The 16,685-nt window shown below is 40.0% G+C and overlaps 1 protein-coding gene across 1 annotated transcript in view; it reads right to left on the reverse strand.

Moving 5' to 3' along the window:
* The window catches only part of LOC150087637 (frequenin-1-like), a 106,493-nt gene extending 90,015 nt beyond the window's left edge, over nucleotides 1–16,478 (reverse strand). Inside the window, exon 1 of the mRNA XM_090369895.1 lies at nucleotides 16,276–16,478. Within this exon, the coding sequence (XP_090226021.1) occupies nucleotides 16,276–16,339 (64 nt within the window). The 5' untranslated portion in view covers nucleotides 16,340–16,478. The remainder of the gene's footprint in view (nucleotides 1–16,275) is intronic.
* Nucleotides 16,479–16,685: the final 207 nt, after the last annotated feature.

Here is a 16,685-nt window from a genome sequence, read left to right on the forward strand (position 1 = left end):
GATGATGTTCAGTTCAGCGATTACGTTTTTCTTTACGTCTCAACATCCTGAAATCTCTTTTGTCTGAGGCCAGTTTTCACTTTGGGAAAGAGGAAGTAGTCCGGTGGTGCTTGTTTTGGACGGTAGGATGAATGATTGATCTGCGCAATGCATTGTTTGTCCACAAATGTCTTTACAACAAGTACCGAAGGGGCGGAGCTTTGTCGTGCAATAAGAACCAGCTGCCTTTCCTCGAAATTGCAGTCTCAACCTAGAAACGTGGTTCAATAGCCTTTGAAGCACCTCTACGTAAAATGCAGCATTGACTGTCTCTCCTTCAGGTACAAATTCCTTGTGAATCATAACTTCGAAAAACACGATCAGCAACGTCTTGATTCTGGACTTCTGTAAACGAAAGTTTTTGGGCCTTGGTGATGATTTTGAAGTCAACTGCATGGTCCAACACTCTCCTCCTATTACAATACAGTTGAAGAATAATAACGCTCCACTGCAGCAAGCATGGATCGAAATACCTGTGGAACGCTTTCGTGAAGTAGTGGATTGAATGCCTCGCCGTGCGACTGCCCTTATCCGGACGAAAGGTGGGCTTACCTGTTACTAGGTAGGTATCCCATGATTTCTGTCCACTCAATGTATGTGCTTCTTCTTCTTCCAGTCACATAGCTCCCTGAGGAGCTGTTGTGGCCACCAACAAATTCCTCCAACTGCATCGATCGTGTGTTATACGAGCAGCATCGCAAAGTGTCATGCCCAGAAGTTCACTAATACCACCATTCCACCTAATTGCAGGTCTTCCTCTGCACCTCTTACCCTCGGTTTTTCCTTCCATTATATTCTCCAACAGAAAGTTTTCCCTTCTTACCATATGACCAAAAAACTTGAGTTTTCTTTTGTTAATTCTATGAAGAAGAATTTTAGGCCTGCCAATTTTATTCAATACCCACTCATTTGTTCTTCGATCCAAGTAAAAAATACGCAGTATTCTCCTGTAACACCACATTTCAAATGCCTCGATTTTCTTCCTGTCAACTCTTTTCAGATTCCATCCTTCACATCCATAAGTGGCAAATGGAAAAATTAACGAATCAATAATTCTCAGTTTCGTCTTCAGGGGCAGATCGTGATCTCTCCATAATTTTATCAGATCAGCGACCAACGTTTTAGCAATTGCCTGTTGTCTCTTCACATCGTTTGAGCAGTCACTATTTTTATTTATTCTTGACCCTAAATAATCGAATTCTTCAACTGCTTCGATATCTTGCCCATTAACCTTCACTTTACTGGAACCGAGATTATCACCAATCACCATAATTTTAGTTTTACACACATTCAGAAACAAACAATCCTTTTTCCTTATTTACTTCACATACTCTCCTCAGAGTTTTTTAAAGATGATCCTTAGAATTACAAATTAGCACAGTATCATCTGCATAACGAAGGTTGTTTATCTTCAGTCCTCCAGTTTTGATGCCACTCTCTAAATCTTCCAACGCTTCACGCATGATATCTTCGGCATAAAGATTAAAAAGGTGAGGTGACAAAATACAGCCCTGCCTGACACCGTTACCTATTGTGAAAAAAGTTTGTGTTTCCCATGTTCATTCTCACAGTTCCTTCCTGTTCCTGGTACAGTAGCTTAATCAGCTGAATTATGTGGATTGGGAAACCCATAATAGTCATCGTATCCCATAGTTTCCCATGTTGCACACAATCAAATGCTTTTGCATAATCTATAAAACACAAAACGACTGGAACATTGAATTCTTTGCATTTTTCAATGATCAGTCAACTCCTCTGGTTCCTCTATCTCTTCTGAAACCTGTTTGTTCTTCTGGAATTTTTTCTTCACGTTTTCTTGAGATTCTGTTCAATATGATTTCAAGAAGAATCTTACTAGCGTGAGAAATTAGGCTAATAGTCTTGTAATTTTAGCAAATTTTTAGATCTCCTTTTTTTTGGAAAGGAGTGAAAATTGATTTCTTCCAATCTGATGGCCACCGTCCCGTTTCCCAAATTTTTACAATCATTTTATGAAAAAACTCGGCGCCCTTCACACTTGTAGCTTTAATGAATTCCGCAGGGATTTCATCAATTCCAGATGACTTACCACACGTTAGTTCTCTGATGGCTTTTTTGACTTCTTCCTTCAGTGGAACTGGTTCATGATCACACTCTTGAAAAGGGGAGTGGCAGATCATTAGTGCCAGCAGGTGCTCGGAAGAGCTGCTCACAGTATTCTTTCCACCTTCCTTTGATTGTGTTCTCCTCTGTTAAAAATTTCCCCTTTGGACTCCTTAATTACATTAAGTTTAAGCCAGGACATAAACAGGATTGATATAATCCTGTTTGTCCTGGCTTAAACAGCGCTTGATGACTTTGTTTAGTTCCTGATACTCTTCTTCGTTTCCTTGTACACCTGGGTTTTTGCAGTTCTTCTCTATTCAATAAGTTTAAAAGTGGCTTCTGTAATCCAAGGCTTCCTGATCTTTGACCTTTCTCTAATTTGTCTATTTGCTGATTCCTTAATAATGCTTTTTGTATTTTCCCACATTTCCTCAGGCATATCGTCATCTAGTTCTAATAGAGCTTGAAAACGATTGCCTGTTTCAAGCATATAATCGTTTGGAATATTTTCTACCTCCAATCGTCTAGGGAAACCTTATTCATGATCTTTTTCAGCTTCAGCTTGAGAACGATATGGAGTAGCTGATGAGCATTGCCACAATCTGCTCCAGGAAGTGTTTTTGCTGTTATTACACTGGAACGCCACCTTTGCTGCATAAGGATATAATCAATCTGATTCCTTGTTTTATGATCAGGAGATTTCCATGTGTCGAGCCATCTCGGGTGCTGCTGAAAGCAGGTGTTACATATGATAAGATTCAATTAAACTTTCACCCCACTCATTTCTAGTACCAAGACCAAACCTACCACATTCCGGACTAGAAGAAACTGTCTTGCCTTCTTTAGCAATAAAATCACCTATGAGTATCAAGACATCCTTTTTTCGGACCAGATGAAGAGCTGACTGGAGATTTTCATAATAAACGTCCATATCTTCGTCCGTGGATGTTGATGTCGGTGTATATGCAACTAAAACTGTGAGATTCACTGGCTGGCTCTGAAGTCTAACCGTCATCATTCTATTATTAATAGCATTGCATCCAAAAAGAGACCTCGAACATTCCTTATTCAAAATGACAGCGACACCATGTTCTTTTACTTGGTCACTTCCAGAAAAACAACCAAAAACCCATTTCCAGTTTAGAAATAACCTTGCACTGTCCACATGAGTTCGGTTGCTCCTAAAATGTCAATTTTATACTTACCCATTTCATTGATAACCATATCCATTTTGCTTTCTTTTAAACTTTTTACATTTCATGTGGCCACATTTACCCTCTTCTTTCTTGAATTTAATTTTGCAAGGCACACAGCATGCGCGCGTGCTGTTTATATAGAGGAGATACCCTACCATTAATATCCGGACAACCTTCCGTTGGTAGTTTGCCATGTCCAACTCAATGCCATGTATCAGACACAACTATAAATATATTCTCGTAGGCCTTGGACTATATTTCATGGACTCGTAGGACTATTTTTCGTGGTGTGGCCTAGGATCAAGCCACACCATGAAAATCAGTTTGAAGATCTTCAAAATGATTGGTGGTTGAAGTTGACAGTCTGCTGAGGTTTAAGGAACAACTGGATAACCCTTCTGGAGGTGGAAGTGTATGATATGAATTTTTCGCCTACCCCCAGTTCCCCCATAAATAAGCATTTTAAATAGCGAAATATAAAATTGAATAAATAAATGATGAAATAATTCAAAATACTTTTCGCGCTTAGTATTTTTATTATTTTAAAGTTAAAAGTACAAAGAGTAAATAAATTACAATAAATACTTTTTAAATCCTTCGTTTTTTCTCCTGTAGTTTTGAAACACTTGGAGGAAGTGCCCCCACTACCCCGCCCTAGTTATAGCTCTGGAGATACGTGATCTTATCTGAAAAGCTGAGCGTTATCGACGATGATTAAGGCAGCAGCACACCCTTTCTTAGGAGAAATAAGACAGGACTGGGTTTCAGAAGAATTGAAATAACACAGGACTGCTTTAGAAAAATCGAAATAACACAGTAATGGGTTTTTGAAGAACTGCAGTTAACTGAGTTTTCTTCTCCCCATTGGAGAATAATCTGGAGATCGGCATTTAAGGAATTATTGGTGGATATTTGAGAAGATAAAATTGTGCACAGCCAAGTTTTCGAACTGGAAAGTAGAATGTAGTGCGCCATTATCTGCAAAACTAAGGATAGGATTTCCAGTTAGTGGAATATATGAGGAAAAGAGTGGATGAAAAGAGAGGAGCATTCGAAATTCTTGTATTAATCGAAAAGTTAGAAGAGAGTAATCATCGGAAAGAAAACTGGCTTCCTAATTGCAAAAATTGGAAGGTATATCATAAGATGAAGGTTGCCTAGAAGATCTTGATGCATAGCACAATCAAAAGCTATAAAAGTATTGACCGCGTTGCTTAAGTTTTTACGAACTTTGTCTGTTGGATTAGAACTTGTCCAAACATGACTAATATAAGCCAAGGCAAGCACTAATGGATCGGAACTGTTGGAATCGATATTGGCCATCACCGATTAGACGGAAGGATTCAAGATGGTGTGGGAGCCAGCAGTTGATGAACTTCCCTATTATTTTGGCAAGAGTAGATTTACGAGGTGTGTTGAAGTATTTCTTGTCCAAATTTATTTCTCAAGAATCATAAAAGACAGAAATGAAATCTAAACCAATTTTCAATACAACCTCATGGAAGGAACACCAAATTTCCTATATTTTCTTCTAAGCTGTGAAGGCTGTTGAAGAGGTTTCTTTTAAGGCGTGTTTAGACCATTGGTGAATGTCCGAAACAGCTGCTTGTCAGCTAGGAAACTTCTGCACGAAGATCATCCTTCATCGCTGGAAACAACCAGTAATCACTAGGTGAACGGTCAAGCGAGTATGAAGGATTTAGGATAACCTCAGTGTTTTTTTTTTTTTTTTTTTTTAATTGCACCTTAGTAGCACGATGGGAAGAGGCATCATCGTGATGGAACAATTGTGATTTAGTCCATGTGAAAGTTTCTTTCGATACGCTAGCAGAAACATTTTCTTCAGAATCTCTTCATATGCTTTTCCTGTTACTGTAGTTCCCTTGGGAACACAACGCGTAAGGATTACTCCACCGACAATGGTGGTTGCTGATTTCCCAGAAAACAGCAACCACCACCTTTGTGGGCGGCGGTGACTCAGCGTGCTGCCATTGGGCAGGCTGACGCTTGATTTCAGGATGGAACAGCGGAATCATGTCTCATCCAGCGTCATATTTAAGAAGAAGAAACAAACATTAGTTGAAGTTTTAGAATTGTTTCGAACAACTTGAGGCATGTCTTTTTGTTCCCGAGAAAGCTGTTGGAACCCAGCTGGCTTTCTTGGCCTTGCTCGTTCGAAGATCGTCATGGAGAATGGCATGCACGTAGCCAATAGAAATGCCTATAGCTGCCTATTACGATTACATAAAACAGGAGTTGACTCTGGAGCGCAGATTTTAAGAACAAGTGGAGAAATTCCATCAGAAGTTCAGGCTTCTTGACATCAAGATCGTTCAGGCATCATTTAATATCTCTCTGTCGGAAGAAGAAAGGAGTTTTTAAATGGAATGAGTTTGGTATGGCAGGAGATTTACTGAAGTCATCGATGCCAGAATTAGAAGAAAATTAGGATGCTAATAAGTTGGCTTTATCTTTAGACGAAAATACAACAAGACCATCAGCTCGACTGTTCTTTGGAGAAGAAGCAAGTTTCTTATTCTTAACCTTTTAAAGATCGAGTTTGGTTTTTTTATTAATGACTTGTTTACAATTGTTGTGAACTTCAGTGTAAGCAAAAAATAAAGCTGAAGATTTGGATACAAACGAGTTGAGCATACTATATTCTTATCCTCATAGCCTCGGAATATTTATTTGAAAACCATGGTTAGATAAAGGATGAGATAAAGGATGTTGAGTAAGAATAAAGGACTTCATCCCTTCAGTTTAACTGACAAGATTTTAGACTCTGAAGATTTAGAGGATTTAGAGTAGTAAGCCACCTGGCAATGTAAAGCTAATCGATAGGATACTGAAAACAGCCATGAGAGAGAGAGAAGTTCCATTGAAAATCTATTTCCCCCTCTACGAAGAAGATTTCTGAGTATACTCACTCAGGCATCGCCAAGTTGTGATCTGAGGCACCAGGCGCCCAGAGGACGTCATATTTGACCACCCGAATATTAATACATCAGTCGGACAGCGTTTGTAAATCGCGTGTGTTCTACGGTCGATGTGTCTGTGCTGCGGGATGAAAAACCTGACTTTCCGGTGAGGAAAACCTTGCTATCTACGCCTAAGACTGAATAATCAGCCACATAGTGGAAAAAGCTCATAAAAGTTACTCGCGTCATTGATGGGATTCGAATCCGAGCCTTTTTCACTTGATGTGGGAAGGATGGTAACGATGTCACTCTGCTACTCGCGCAGATGCCTAGAGGACAATTAATATAACAATTAACATTGTATAATTTAAAAACAAAACACGGAATGTACTTTATTAACATGACGAGATTCTGGCACAGCAGGGATTCGGCTAGCTACCTTCCGCGAACAGTCTTGAACTGCAACAGCTGAAGGAAATGATGTCCTCTATAAACAAGCACGACTCGTTCTCTAGGATTCCATCCCTCCCTTCAATGTGGACGTTGAGTAAGAATGGATCTTACTGCCTACAATTTGAAACTTGCAATCTAGTGACTGAATTTTCAAATTTTCATGAACAAGTCCAGCTGAATTCCCAAATCACCAAAGCATAGTTAGCTGAACTTACAGATCACAACCAGGCTCTACTTCAAGAGAAAACAACGAAATTAAAATGGTACTACTCGAAATATTTAATAAACTCGAGGTTGGTAAGTTGAGTGACCCAACTCTCATAACTAATGTTCTCAATTCCGAAAACCCAATCAGCTTCATTAAAAATTTCAATTAACCACTATTAAAAAATAGTGGTTAATTTGAAACCATCCGTCCTTTCTTCTCGAGAAGCACGGCAGTGATAATCACCGTCCTTCCCCTCACCGAGTAGAAAAGGCCTGGGTTTGAGCCCTTTAGTAACATGAGGAACTTTTATGGGTTTTACTTCATTCCATGGATGAGTTGGTCGTCTCAGAAGGGAACAGCAAGGTTTCTTTCTCCGGAAATTGCATTGAAGATGCATTGCAGGATCATCTAGACAGGACTGCAGCAATAATTCAGACACAGCATGGGTTTGTTAAGGGAAAGTCTTGTCTGACAAATTTGATAGAATATTATGATGTGGTTGCAAGGGAACTGGATGCGAAAAATGGTTTTGATATCATATATTTGGATTTCGGGAAGGCTTTTGACACTGTTGCGCATGGAAGACTGTTGTACAAATTGGAGCAGAATGGTATTAAGGGTAAGTTGCTGCAATGGATAGAGGGATGGTTGAGTGGGAGAAGACAGAGGGTGGTAATCAACGGGTGCTGATCTTCGTGGACTAATGTTATTAGTGGAGTCCCACAGGGTTCGGTGTTAGGTCCACTGTTGTTTTGTATATTTATCAATGATATTGATGAAGGTATATCAGGCTTAGTGTCGAAGTTTGCAGATGATACAAAGGTTGGCAGTGTGCTACTGCAACAGGATCTGGATAATTTGGGCAGATGGGCTAAGAAGTGGCAACTGAAGTTTAACCTTGACAAATGCAAAGTACTGCATATGGGTAGAAGTAACCCCAGAGAAACGTACCAACTGTGTGGTACTACACTTAAGGTGGTAGAAAATGAAAAAGACCTGGGAGTAATTGTGCAGGCAGATATGAAGTTTTCTGAGCAATGCAGACAGGCTGCCAGGGCAGGTCATGGGGTTTTGTCAATGATATATAGGAATTTTGCTAGCAGGGATAAGGAGGTGATTATCCCTTTGTATAAGGCAATAGGCCACACCTTGAGTACTGCGTACAGGTCTGGAGGCCTCATTTTAGGAAGAATGTAGATTTACTTGAGCGTGTACAGAGAAGGGCAAAAGATTGGTGAGGGGAATGAAGGGATCCTCTTACCAAGAGGGGCTTAAGTTCTGCAAATTGCAGTGGCTGGGGACTAGGCACCTGCGCGGTGATCTGATTGAGGTGTATAAGGCCTTGAATGGGTTCAGCACGCTGAATTCTGATGGGATCCTTCCACTTGTTCAGATTACGAACCTAAGGGGGCATAAATTCAAATTAAGACAGGACTGATGTAGAATAGATGTGCGGAAATTTGCCTTTAGCCAGCGGGTGGTTAATTGCTGAAACAAACTTCCATCTGTCGTTGTGGAAGTTGATAGTTTGAATAAATTTAAGGAGGAACTGGACAGGCATTTGGAGGGAATGGTGTGATTTTTTTTTTGGCTGATGCTGCATAAGCTCATACACTTGTTTTCTTGCATCACATGCCACTACTACTACTACTACTAATTCGAATTTTTCGTCCGGCAAAACAGGCAAACCGACCAGGAATAGAAGCAATTTACAGGTAATACATGGGTATTACCTGTAAATTGCAAGAAATAGAAAGCTATTTCAGTTGCCTATTCAAGGAAAAGCGACTTTAACACATCTGAGTCCCCTACTCATCCTGAAGCTTTGGAAGATAACCAAAAACCCAAAGGCCTAAGGGTTATTGCCTAAGGCCAAAGGCCTATTGAGGCCCGAACCACCTCTTGAGACTCGAACCACTTACGGAGACCCAAATTCGGGTAATCTGAGATCACACTATTGCTCTAGAAACATCCTATTGTAGCATCCCAAAGAATACTCCCAAACTCATCAGTGGATAGCTTATCCATCGCGAAGCACTTCTTCACTAAGTCAGTCATACCTTTCAATACCTTGAAGTGGATCCAACTGCCATAAATGTCGCTCTCTCCTCGACTAACAGCAGATACAAATGTCATCCATTACTTTGTCAAAACAAGATCTAATCCGCAAGAAGAGACAAAAGGATTCCCATTGTCTATTCTTAAAATTTGCAGTCTCTTTTTCATTGATCAGCTCCTCAAAACCTTAAAGAGAATGCTGCAGTCGGCCTACATTCACGCCATACGGAAACAGTCTATCACGAGACTTGTTCTCAAACACGGCCGACTAAAATCATATAAGGAATACAAACCAATATCCATTGAATAACAAATAGTAAAAGATTTTGAAAACTCAATCTTGAGACTCCTCAACGACCACTGTTTCGGCCACAGGCCTAGTTACCTTCATTCAACCTTGAAGGAGAGATCGATGATTACCAACCGCTTGGGACCTTTGATGGAATTCAAAAAAACTTGAACAGCCGCAGCCAAATCAATTCCTCTTTAATGTTGTGTTCCTCGACATTAAAGAGGAATTTAATAGAATTTCTACTCATGTGATCCTAAATATTCTGGATCGCAACCTCCCTCCTAGACATTTTTCTAAAGCTGACTAACCGGAAAAACCGCATGGTTCATGATGGAGGGCTCCTACAAATGGTCTGTCAGAGTACTGTTTTTAAAATAAAATAAATAACGCCACAGGATTAGTATAGCCATATAGTAAGTGCATTTTGCTGCAACCACAAAAAAGAAGTAGATAAGAAAATACAAATTATGAGCTTCCCTGCCCGTGAAGGTAACTGTCCAGTTGACTCTTAAATTTCTTAAAATTGTGAGCCTCAACTATTTACGAAGGCAACTTGTTCCAGTAATCAACAACTCGCTGGCTAAAAGAAAACTTCTTACAATCTAGTCTACTCTTCCCTTGTAATTTAAATTTATGCCCCCGAGTTCTGTAATTCTCTATAACAGTGAAAATTCCATCATTCATTTTACTAATCCCTCTCAGAGCCTATAAATCAGATCACCTCTGAGGTACTTGGTTGCCATGCTCTGTAGCCGACATAATCGAAGTATTTCCTTGTAAGGTTGCCACTTTGCCGTTCTCACCATGGGAGTTCCCTGTCTTTGTTCTCTTTCAAGAAGCTCAATGTTTTTTTTTAGATGAGATCACTGGTCCAAATGCGATCTTACAATAAGATTGTACAGTGGGACTATGATCTCTCTATCTACACAGGATAATGTCAGATAAATCATCCATAGAACACCATGCGGTTTTCCTGGCTTCCTGTGCACACTACTCAGAAAATTTCATATCTGCCCGTATCGTAACTCCTAGATCCCTTTCTTACTCTGCTCTTTTTAATTGAACCCCACCAAGTGTACAATTTATTTTTAGGTTGCTATTCTCCAAATGTAAGACCTTGCATTTAGCAGCATTAAAACATAGCTGCCACTTTTCTGACCATTCTTGAAGACTGTACAAATAATCTTTAAAGAGTGTTGCGTGGCAATGATCAATAACAACTCTTCCAATCTATACATCATCTGAAAATTTTGACATCACGCCATTTATCCCTTCGTCGATGTCGTTTATGAAAATTACAAATGACAACAATCCAAGAACCGATCCTTGGGGGAATCCACTTCTGACGTTACACCAATCTGAAGAATGTCCAACCCTTCTGCCTTTTGCCCTGCAGCAACCATGCATAGGTTATCAAGACCGAGGAATTTTAGATTAGGCCTCTGACGGGTTGCGCCAGTAAACCAAAAACCAAACGAAACCAAAATGTATAGTGGTTTCGTGAATTCTCAATCGTTTGGAGATGTCCGAATTCGAACAGTCGATGACCGGAACAATTTCTGAAGGCTTCTCCAATGAGGCTGTAATTAGTCGAACTCAGGTGATCGGTGGGAAGGGATGAGGATTCTTCTCCATGAATTATCCAAGATTTTTCAGCCAACACAATAACACACAGCGCAATATAGCCTCAGATGTCAATGCGCTTTATATAAATAACAAAAATAACCAACTGAATTCCAGATTAGGGAGTTTCCGACAAGAAATATCAGAGTAGACATATGCACAAATACAATCTTTACAGCGGATGATAATTAGGGCAATTGAGATGAGTGGTACTCAGTCAACCGATAATTCAGTTTCTTTTGGTGGAAGTGGACATCATGAGACTGGAAATGAGACAACGTATATTTGTGAAATGAATGAGGAAGAAGTGTTTTGATGTTTATTTGATCGATGCTCTCCGACAAGACAGAAAATCAGAAGATAAAAAAGAAAATGCAGGTATTGATACCTTAACTAATCTAAAAAAATAGAAGAGATAAAGGACGAGTACCAGAAGCTCTCAAAAAGATTTTGAGATAGAAGACACAATTATATGACAAAACTCAGGAACAGATGAAGGAAGGAGAAAAGTACCTGGATGAATTTTTGAAATGAAAAGTACCTGGATGAAATTTTGAAATGAAAAGTAGCCTGAATGGATATGTGAAGTCTCTCATAAAGCAACTTACTGGAAAGTACAACGTTTCACCCATCTATTCTGAAATGCATCATCCAAATCAATTTACTACGTACGGATTCAGTCATTTGATCATCAGCAACCCTTCATATCTTTAATTCTTTTTCAGAAATGCATATGGGATTTTCAGGTTGCTCGACAGAAGTAGTTCGTTACTCAACAACTATCTCATGATCTGTCTTCAGCTCTACCCTTGAAGTTTCGCATTACCACCATCCTTGTAACAAACACAAAGAGTATAACTCAAGGGATCATTTTCACCGAAGAAACGAAAAACAAAATGGATCCTTCTGTTTAAACAGCCTGATCGAATATGATTAATTCCATGTTCCCCGTTAGGGTGTACAGCATTCAGATAAACCCCCCATATTTTACTTTTCCAGGAACTGAATGCAAAACTCCAAACAGAAGTTCTTATTCTTTTCTTGCTCATTTGAGAAGTTTGTTTAAGACTAGTCACTTTACTTAAAAAGAGGCGATGCGTGCGTAAGTGGGAAGAAATACGACAGAAAAATACAGCCACCCCTCAGGGAATTTCGATCGTCATTCCCTTTGTAAATTGCCGATTGAGCTAAACAAACATCGGTTAAACAAACAGAAAGTTGAAAGAGATGTTTTCACCACGCTTTGTATTTGGTTGTCGCAGAATACGAATAGTCCGTCTTATTGCTTGTAGGAAATTCAAAAATAAAATAAAATAAAACACCATGATCAGACCTGTCTGTAAACTGAGTATGTCCTAACCCAATTTATTTCTATCTTATTGACTTTTTCTGTTTGCCCAAAAAGTAACCATCTACTTCCTCTTTGAACTTAACCACGCTCCACCTCGTTCACTGAGCCAGCCAATTTATCTACAAAAATTACTCCCCTCAGATCTTATTTTTATGCTCCCTGGCTCTTTCCTCTCCTACCAGTCAAAATATACCTTCCTCCTTCATTTTATTAATCCCTTTTAAGGCCTTACATACCACAGTCAATCTCCTCCACACGAGATGTCTAGCTGACGAGCTCTGCGATACACACTTTCTAAGCCGTTCCTCACATGAACAATAATTATTGTCCCTTTACCAATCTGACCGCCTTCCTTTGAACTTTCTCATTAAACCCTGAGAATTGGATATGAATAAGAAGACGATTCGTCAAACTGAATGAATGAAGATTTAGGGAAAGAAAGGAAGGAAGATCTGTGCAAAATTTGTGGCGCACAGCCTGACGGACGAGCAGAAGCAACGCAGAGTGTCATCATGCAAAGACATCATCCAGATTTATTAGGACAGTCCTAATTTCCTCGACTGTATTATCACTGAAGTGGGGTTGGCTGTTTCAGTACGATCCCAGAGGCGAACTGTCAGAGCGTGTTGTGAACTTCAAAATCATCACCAAAGCCCTTACAGAAGTCCAGGATCTAGACGATGCTGATCATGTTTTTCAACAAACAGGGTGTGATTCACAAGGAATTTGTATCTGAAGGGGAGAAAGGCAGCTGGTTCTTGTTGCACGACAATACTACCGCCCATTCCGCACTTGTTGTGAAAACATTTCAGTCGAAATATGGCACTGTGCAACTCAACTCTCCGTCGTGCACTTTCGATCTAGCGCCTGAGGATCTCTTCCTCTTTCCCAAGGTGAAAAGTTCTCTCAAAGGGGAAAGATTTCAGGATGTTGAGGACATAGAGAAAACATAGCTTACGGACCGAACATCATCTCTTTGGAAGTCTTCACTGACTCTTTTCAGAAACTTTTAGAATGGTATAAAAAGTACATTCAATTAGGTGATGATTATTTTGAATAAAAATACAACCGATTTTGGGCTACTTCATTTTGCCTTCTTTTTATCGCGCCAGTCCCTGAACTTTATTGCCACACCTCGTATGTGGTCGTGGTGGAGTATAAAAGAGCATAATGACAACGTTTCCCCCTAATTGCAAAAGCCCGAGAATTCATTAATAGGATATCTTATGCCTTTCTGGCCGCTTGTTCCACTCCATAATAAACTGCTTAAAGATTTTAAGGAGTAACATCAACGGTGGCTTTACTCCTTCATTCAGAAGCATTAAACATCAACATATATCTGCAACTGGTACAGTTCGTTCTGAAGAAACATAGGTTGTAATCATTGTTTTTTCCCACAACCTGGCTGAGTTAGTCAGTCTCAAGTGACGGTTGTACGGTTTATCTCCCAGGAACTCTGGTTTTTTAATCGTCCAGCAAACAGCACACCGAATAAACAGTACAAGAGAGTACAGACACAATATACTAATGCCTCATAGCCTTAATTGCTTTGCAGCTTAACGCACACATGCATAACTTAACCTAAGTCCACTCAGAGGGATGCACATTCGTGACCCTCTGTCTCCTGTTTTTCATCCAGTCTCTAATTCAACATAGATTGTAGTCCAGTTCATCCTGGATATACCAATCTAGGTTTATATTATATAAATTGTTTCTTGTTTCCAGCTGTTTTATGACCTCATCATAATAATCAACTACACTAATCATGCAAGACTTCCTTTTCACGAACTCGCACTATGCATTTAAGATTCCGATTTTATTGGGATGATACTGTATCGTATCTCTAACCATAGATTCGGGGATCTTTGTACACTACATAAGACAAGTTAGCCAGAACTTTTAGTTCCATCATTTCTTTTGGACTTACTTTATTAACTGGGGAAAACATTAACATTTCTGCAGACCAAGAGGATCATCTCTTTTGATCTAATTAACATTATTATCCCTATGCCGCTTTTTTCAGCATATCTGGATTATTCCGCCCATTCATGGGGCCTTAGCTTCCTCAATCACTCTAGCTTGAAGACAAAGAAACCCAAAAGGTTGTTGTTATTGTGTTTTAGGAGCATTATAGACTAAGACTACATACACTGGTGTGCAAAACTTCACGACAAACACCATTTCTAAAGGTTACAACCACAAAATCTTTACTTAAGGTACTCTTTACTGATGAGAGTAGATTCAGTCTCAGCAGTGATTCTGAACATCAGCTAATCTGGTGAGAGATTGGCACACGGTATCACCCCTCAAACATCACTGAAAGGGATCGATATGGCGGTCGAGGTGTTCTCGTCTGGGGAGGCGTTATCTTGGATGGACTTACACAACTCCAGATACTGGAAAGCGGTACTGTAACCGGTGCACTGTACGCGGTAATTCTTTCCCATGTTCATCTATTCCGAGGTGCCATTGGCCCTGATTTCGTTTTTATGGATGATAACGCCGCATTCCATCGCACTGCAGCTGTGATATGCTTTTGGAAAGTGAAGACATTGTTCATATGGATTGGCCTGCCCGTTCCGGCCGATCTAAATCCCATCGAACACATATGGGACGCGCTGGGGAGACGCCTAACGGTACGTCCACACCCACCAGAAAATGTTCACCAGCTGAAGATGGCGCTGACAGGGCAATGGACGACGTTACCGCAAGAACTTATCAAAAAAATTGTTCTAAGTATGAGCAGGCGGTGCAAAGCCTGCATCGACATTAGGGGTTGTCATATCTCTTACTGAGCACCACCTCTTCCCTTTGTTCCATCTTTGGCAGTGATGCATCTGTATCATGGCAGCCAATGCTATGTTGTGTCGGTGTTGTTTCCTTCGTCATTTCTGTACCTCAAGAGGTTCCTTTGGTATGATTTTCCCATATCCAGGCTACTCCTATAAGAAGCTAAAGGGGAAACCTGAATGGTCCTTAAATTTTGCACGCTAGTGTACATCTCTATATATACTGTCTTTAAATGTCATGTGTTCTGTGGTCGATTTTCTGTTTGCTAGACGAAAAACCCGAGTTTCCGGAAATAAAAAACCATGCTACCATCGCCTGAGACCGACTAACTGAGCCACGTTGTGAAAAGGGCCCATAAAATTCCTCTCGTCATCGATGGGACTCGAACACAGATCTTTTCCACCCGATGTGGGGAGGACGGTGATTTTACCAACTCTGCTACCCACGAAGGCAAACCAAGAAAGACCTCATTGAAGGAGAGTAACTCAGCACCAGTAGAAATAGCCAAAATATTCGGATCTTTCCATGGAGACAACGTGATCAGATAATAAGCACTTAAGTAATATTGTTTTATTGTCAAAATAAACGAAGTGTTGAACTGCAATGGTATACGCCGAACTATATTCCATCGCAAAAAAATCCATTGGGATTCACAGTAACAAAATCAATATAAATAATAATCATATTATGTGTGACTGCATTTACCTTATTAGCGCGAGTTTGACTAATAATGTCAATTAGGTGAGAACTGTGGCCAGTAGATCTGAAGACTCGCATCCCTTTCCACTTCTCTACCTAATGAGCATCAGATGTGTACATAGACGTACAAGAGGCTCTCTTGGCAAGCTCTCTTCAAACTCCCAGTCACTGATGAAGCAAGAGAGAGACCACATGGACAAATGGTCTTATTACAGCAATGGAGATCAAATGGGAGCCAATTATACAAACTCGTGTAATGGCTGCCATGATGTAATCATACCAACCTTGATCATTTTAACCGAGTGTGAAACCCGATATTTATTCTACTTAGGGCACGAATCCTCATTAAGGGGTCGTATAACTTTGTGGAAGAATTCAAACTGGATGCTCGTTATTTACAACTTTTAAGATGCAAAACGAATCTACTTTTTTAAAAGTGCAGAGCAGAGAGAGAGAGAGAGAGAGAAGGCAACATCACCACATTCATACAAGCACGCGCGCGCGTGTGGCACACACAGTTCTTATTATTAATATTGTAAAGAATGAAAATTGGCACTTACAATACGTCTCCTTCGCCAATTTGGCCACCACTTCACTTTTCAGCTTGCTATTTCGCTTTCCCATAGAGATTAGTGATCCCTGTATTCTTGTAAGGGTGGAAAACACCTGCTGCCGCTCACATGCCTTTGACAACCCTCACTAAACCAATTCGACGACTACTCGCTCCTTAACAAGAGCGCTACCTGGACGCCACACCACTTCTACCCAGCGTTCCTCTGCTCTTTCGATCGTACACAACAGCTGACTTCCAAATCACCTTTTCGGTTGAATAAATTTCTTTTTTTATTGCCAATATTTGTCAAAATCTAAACAAAATTTACAGCCCGAGGATATGATGGTAAATATTTGCGCTTCTACTGGAACTTCATATTAAAATGTGTATTTATGGTGATTGCGTAAAATCACTCTA

This window comes from Mastigoproctus giganteus, chromosome 3, assembly GCF_048544385.1.
Source record: "Mastigoproctus giganteus isolate SK-2022 chromosome 3, ASM4854438v1, whole genome shotgun sequence".
Taxonomy (NCBI): Eukaryota; Metazoa; Arthropoda; class Arachnida; order Uropygi; family Thelyphonidae; genus Mastigoproctus; species Mastigoproctus giganteus.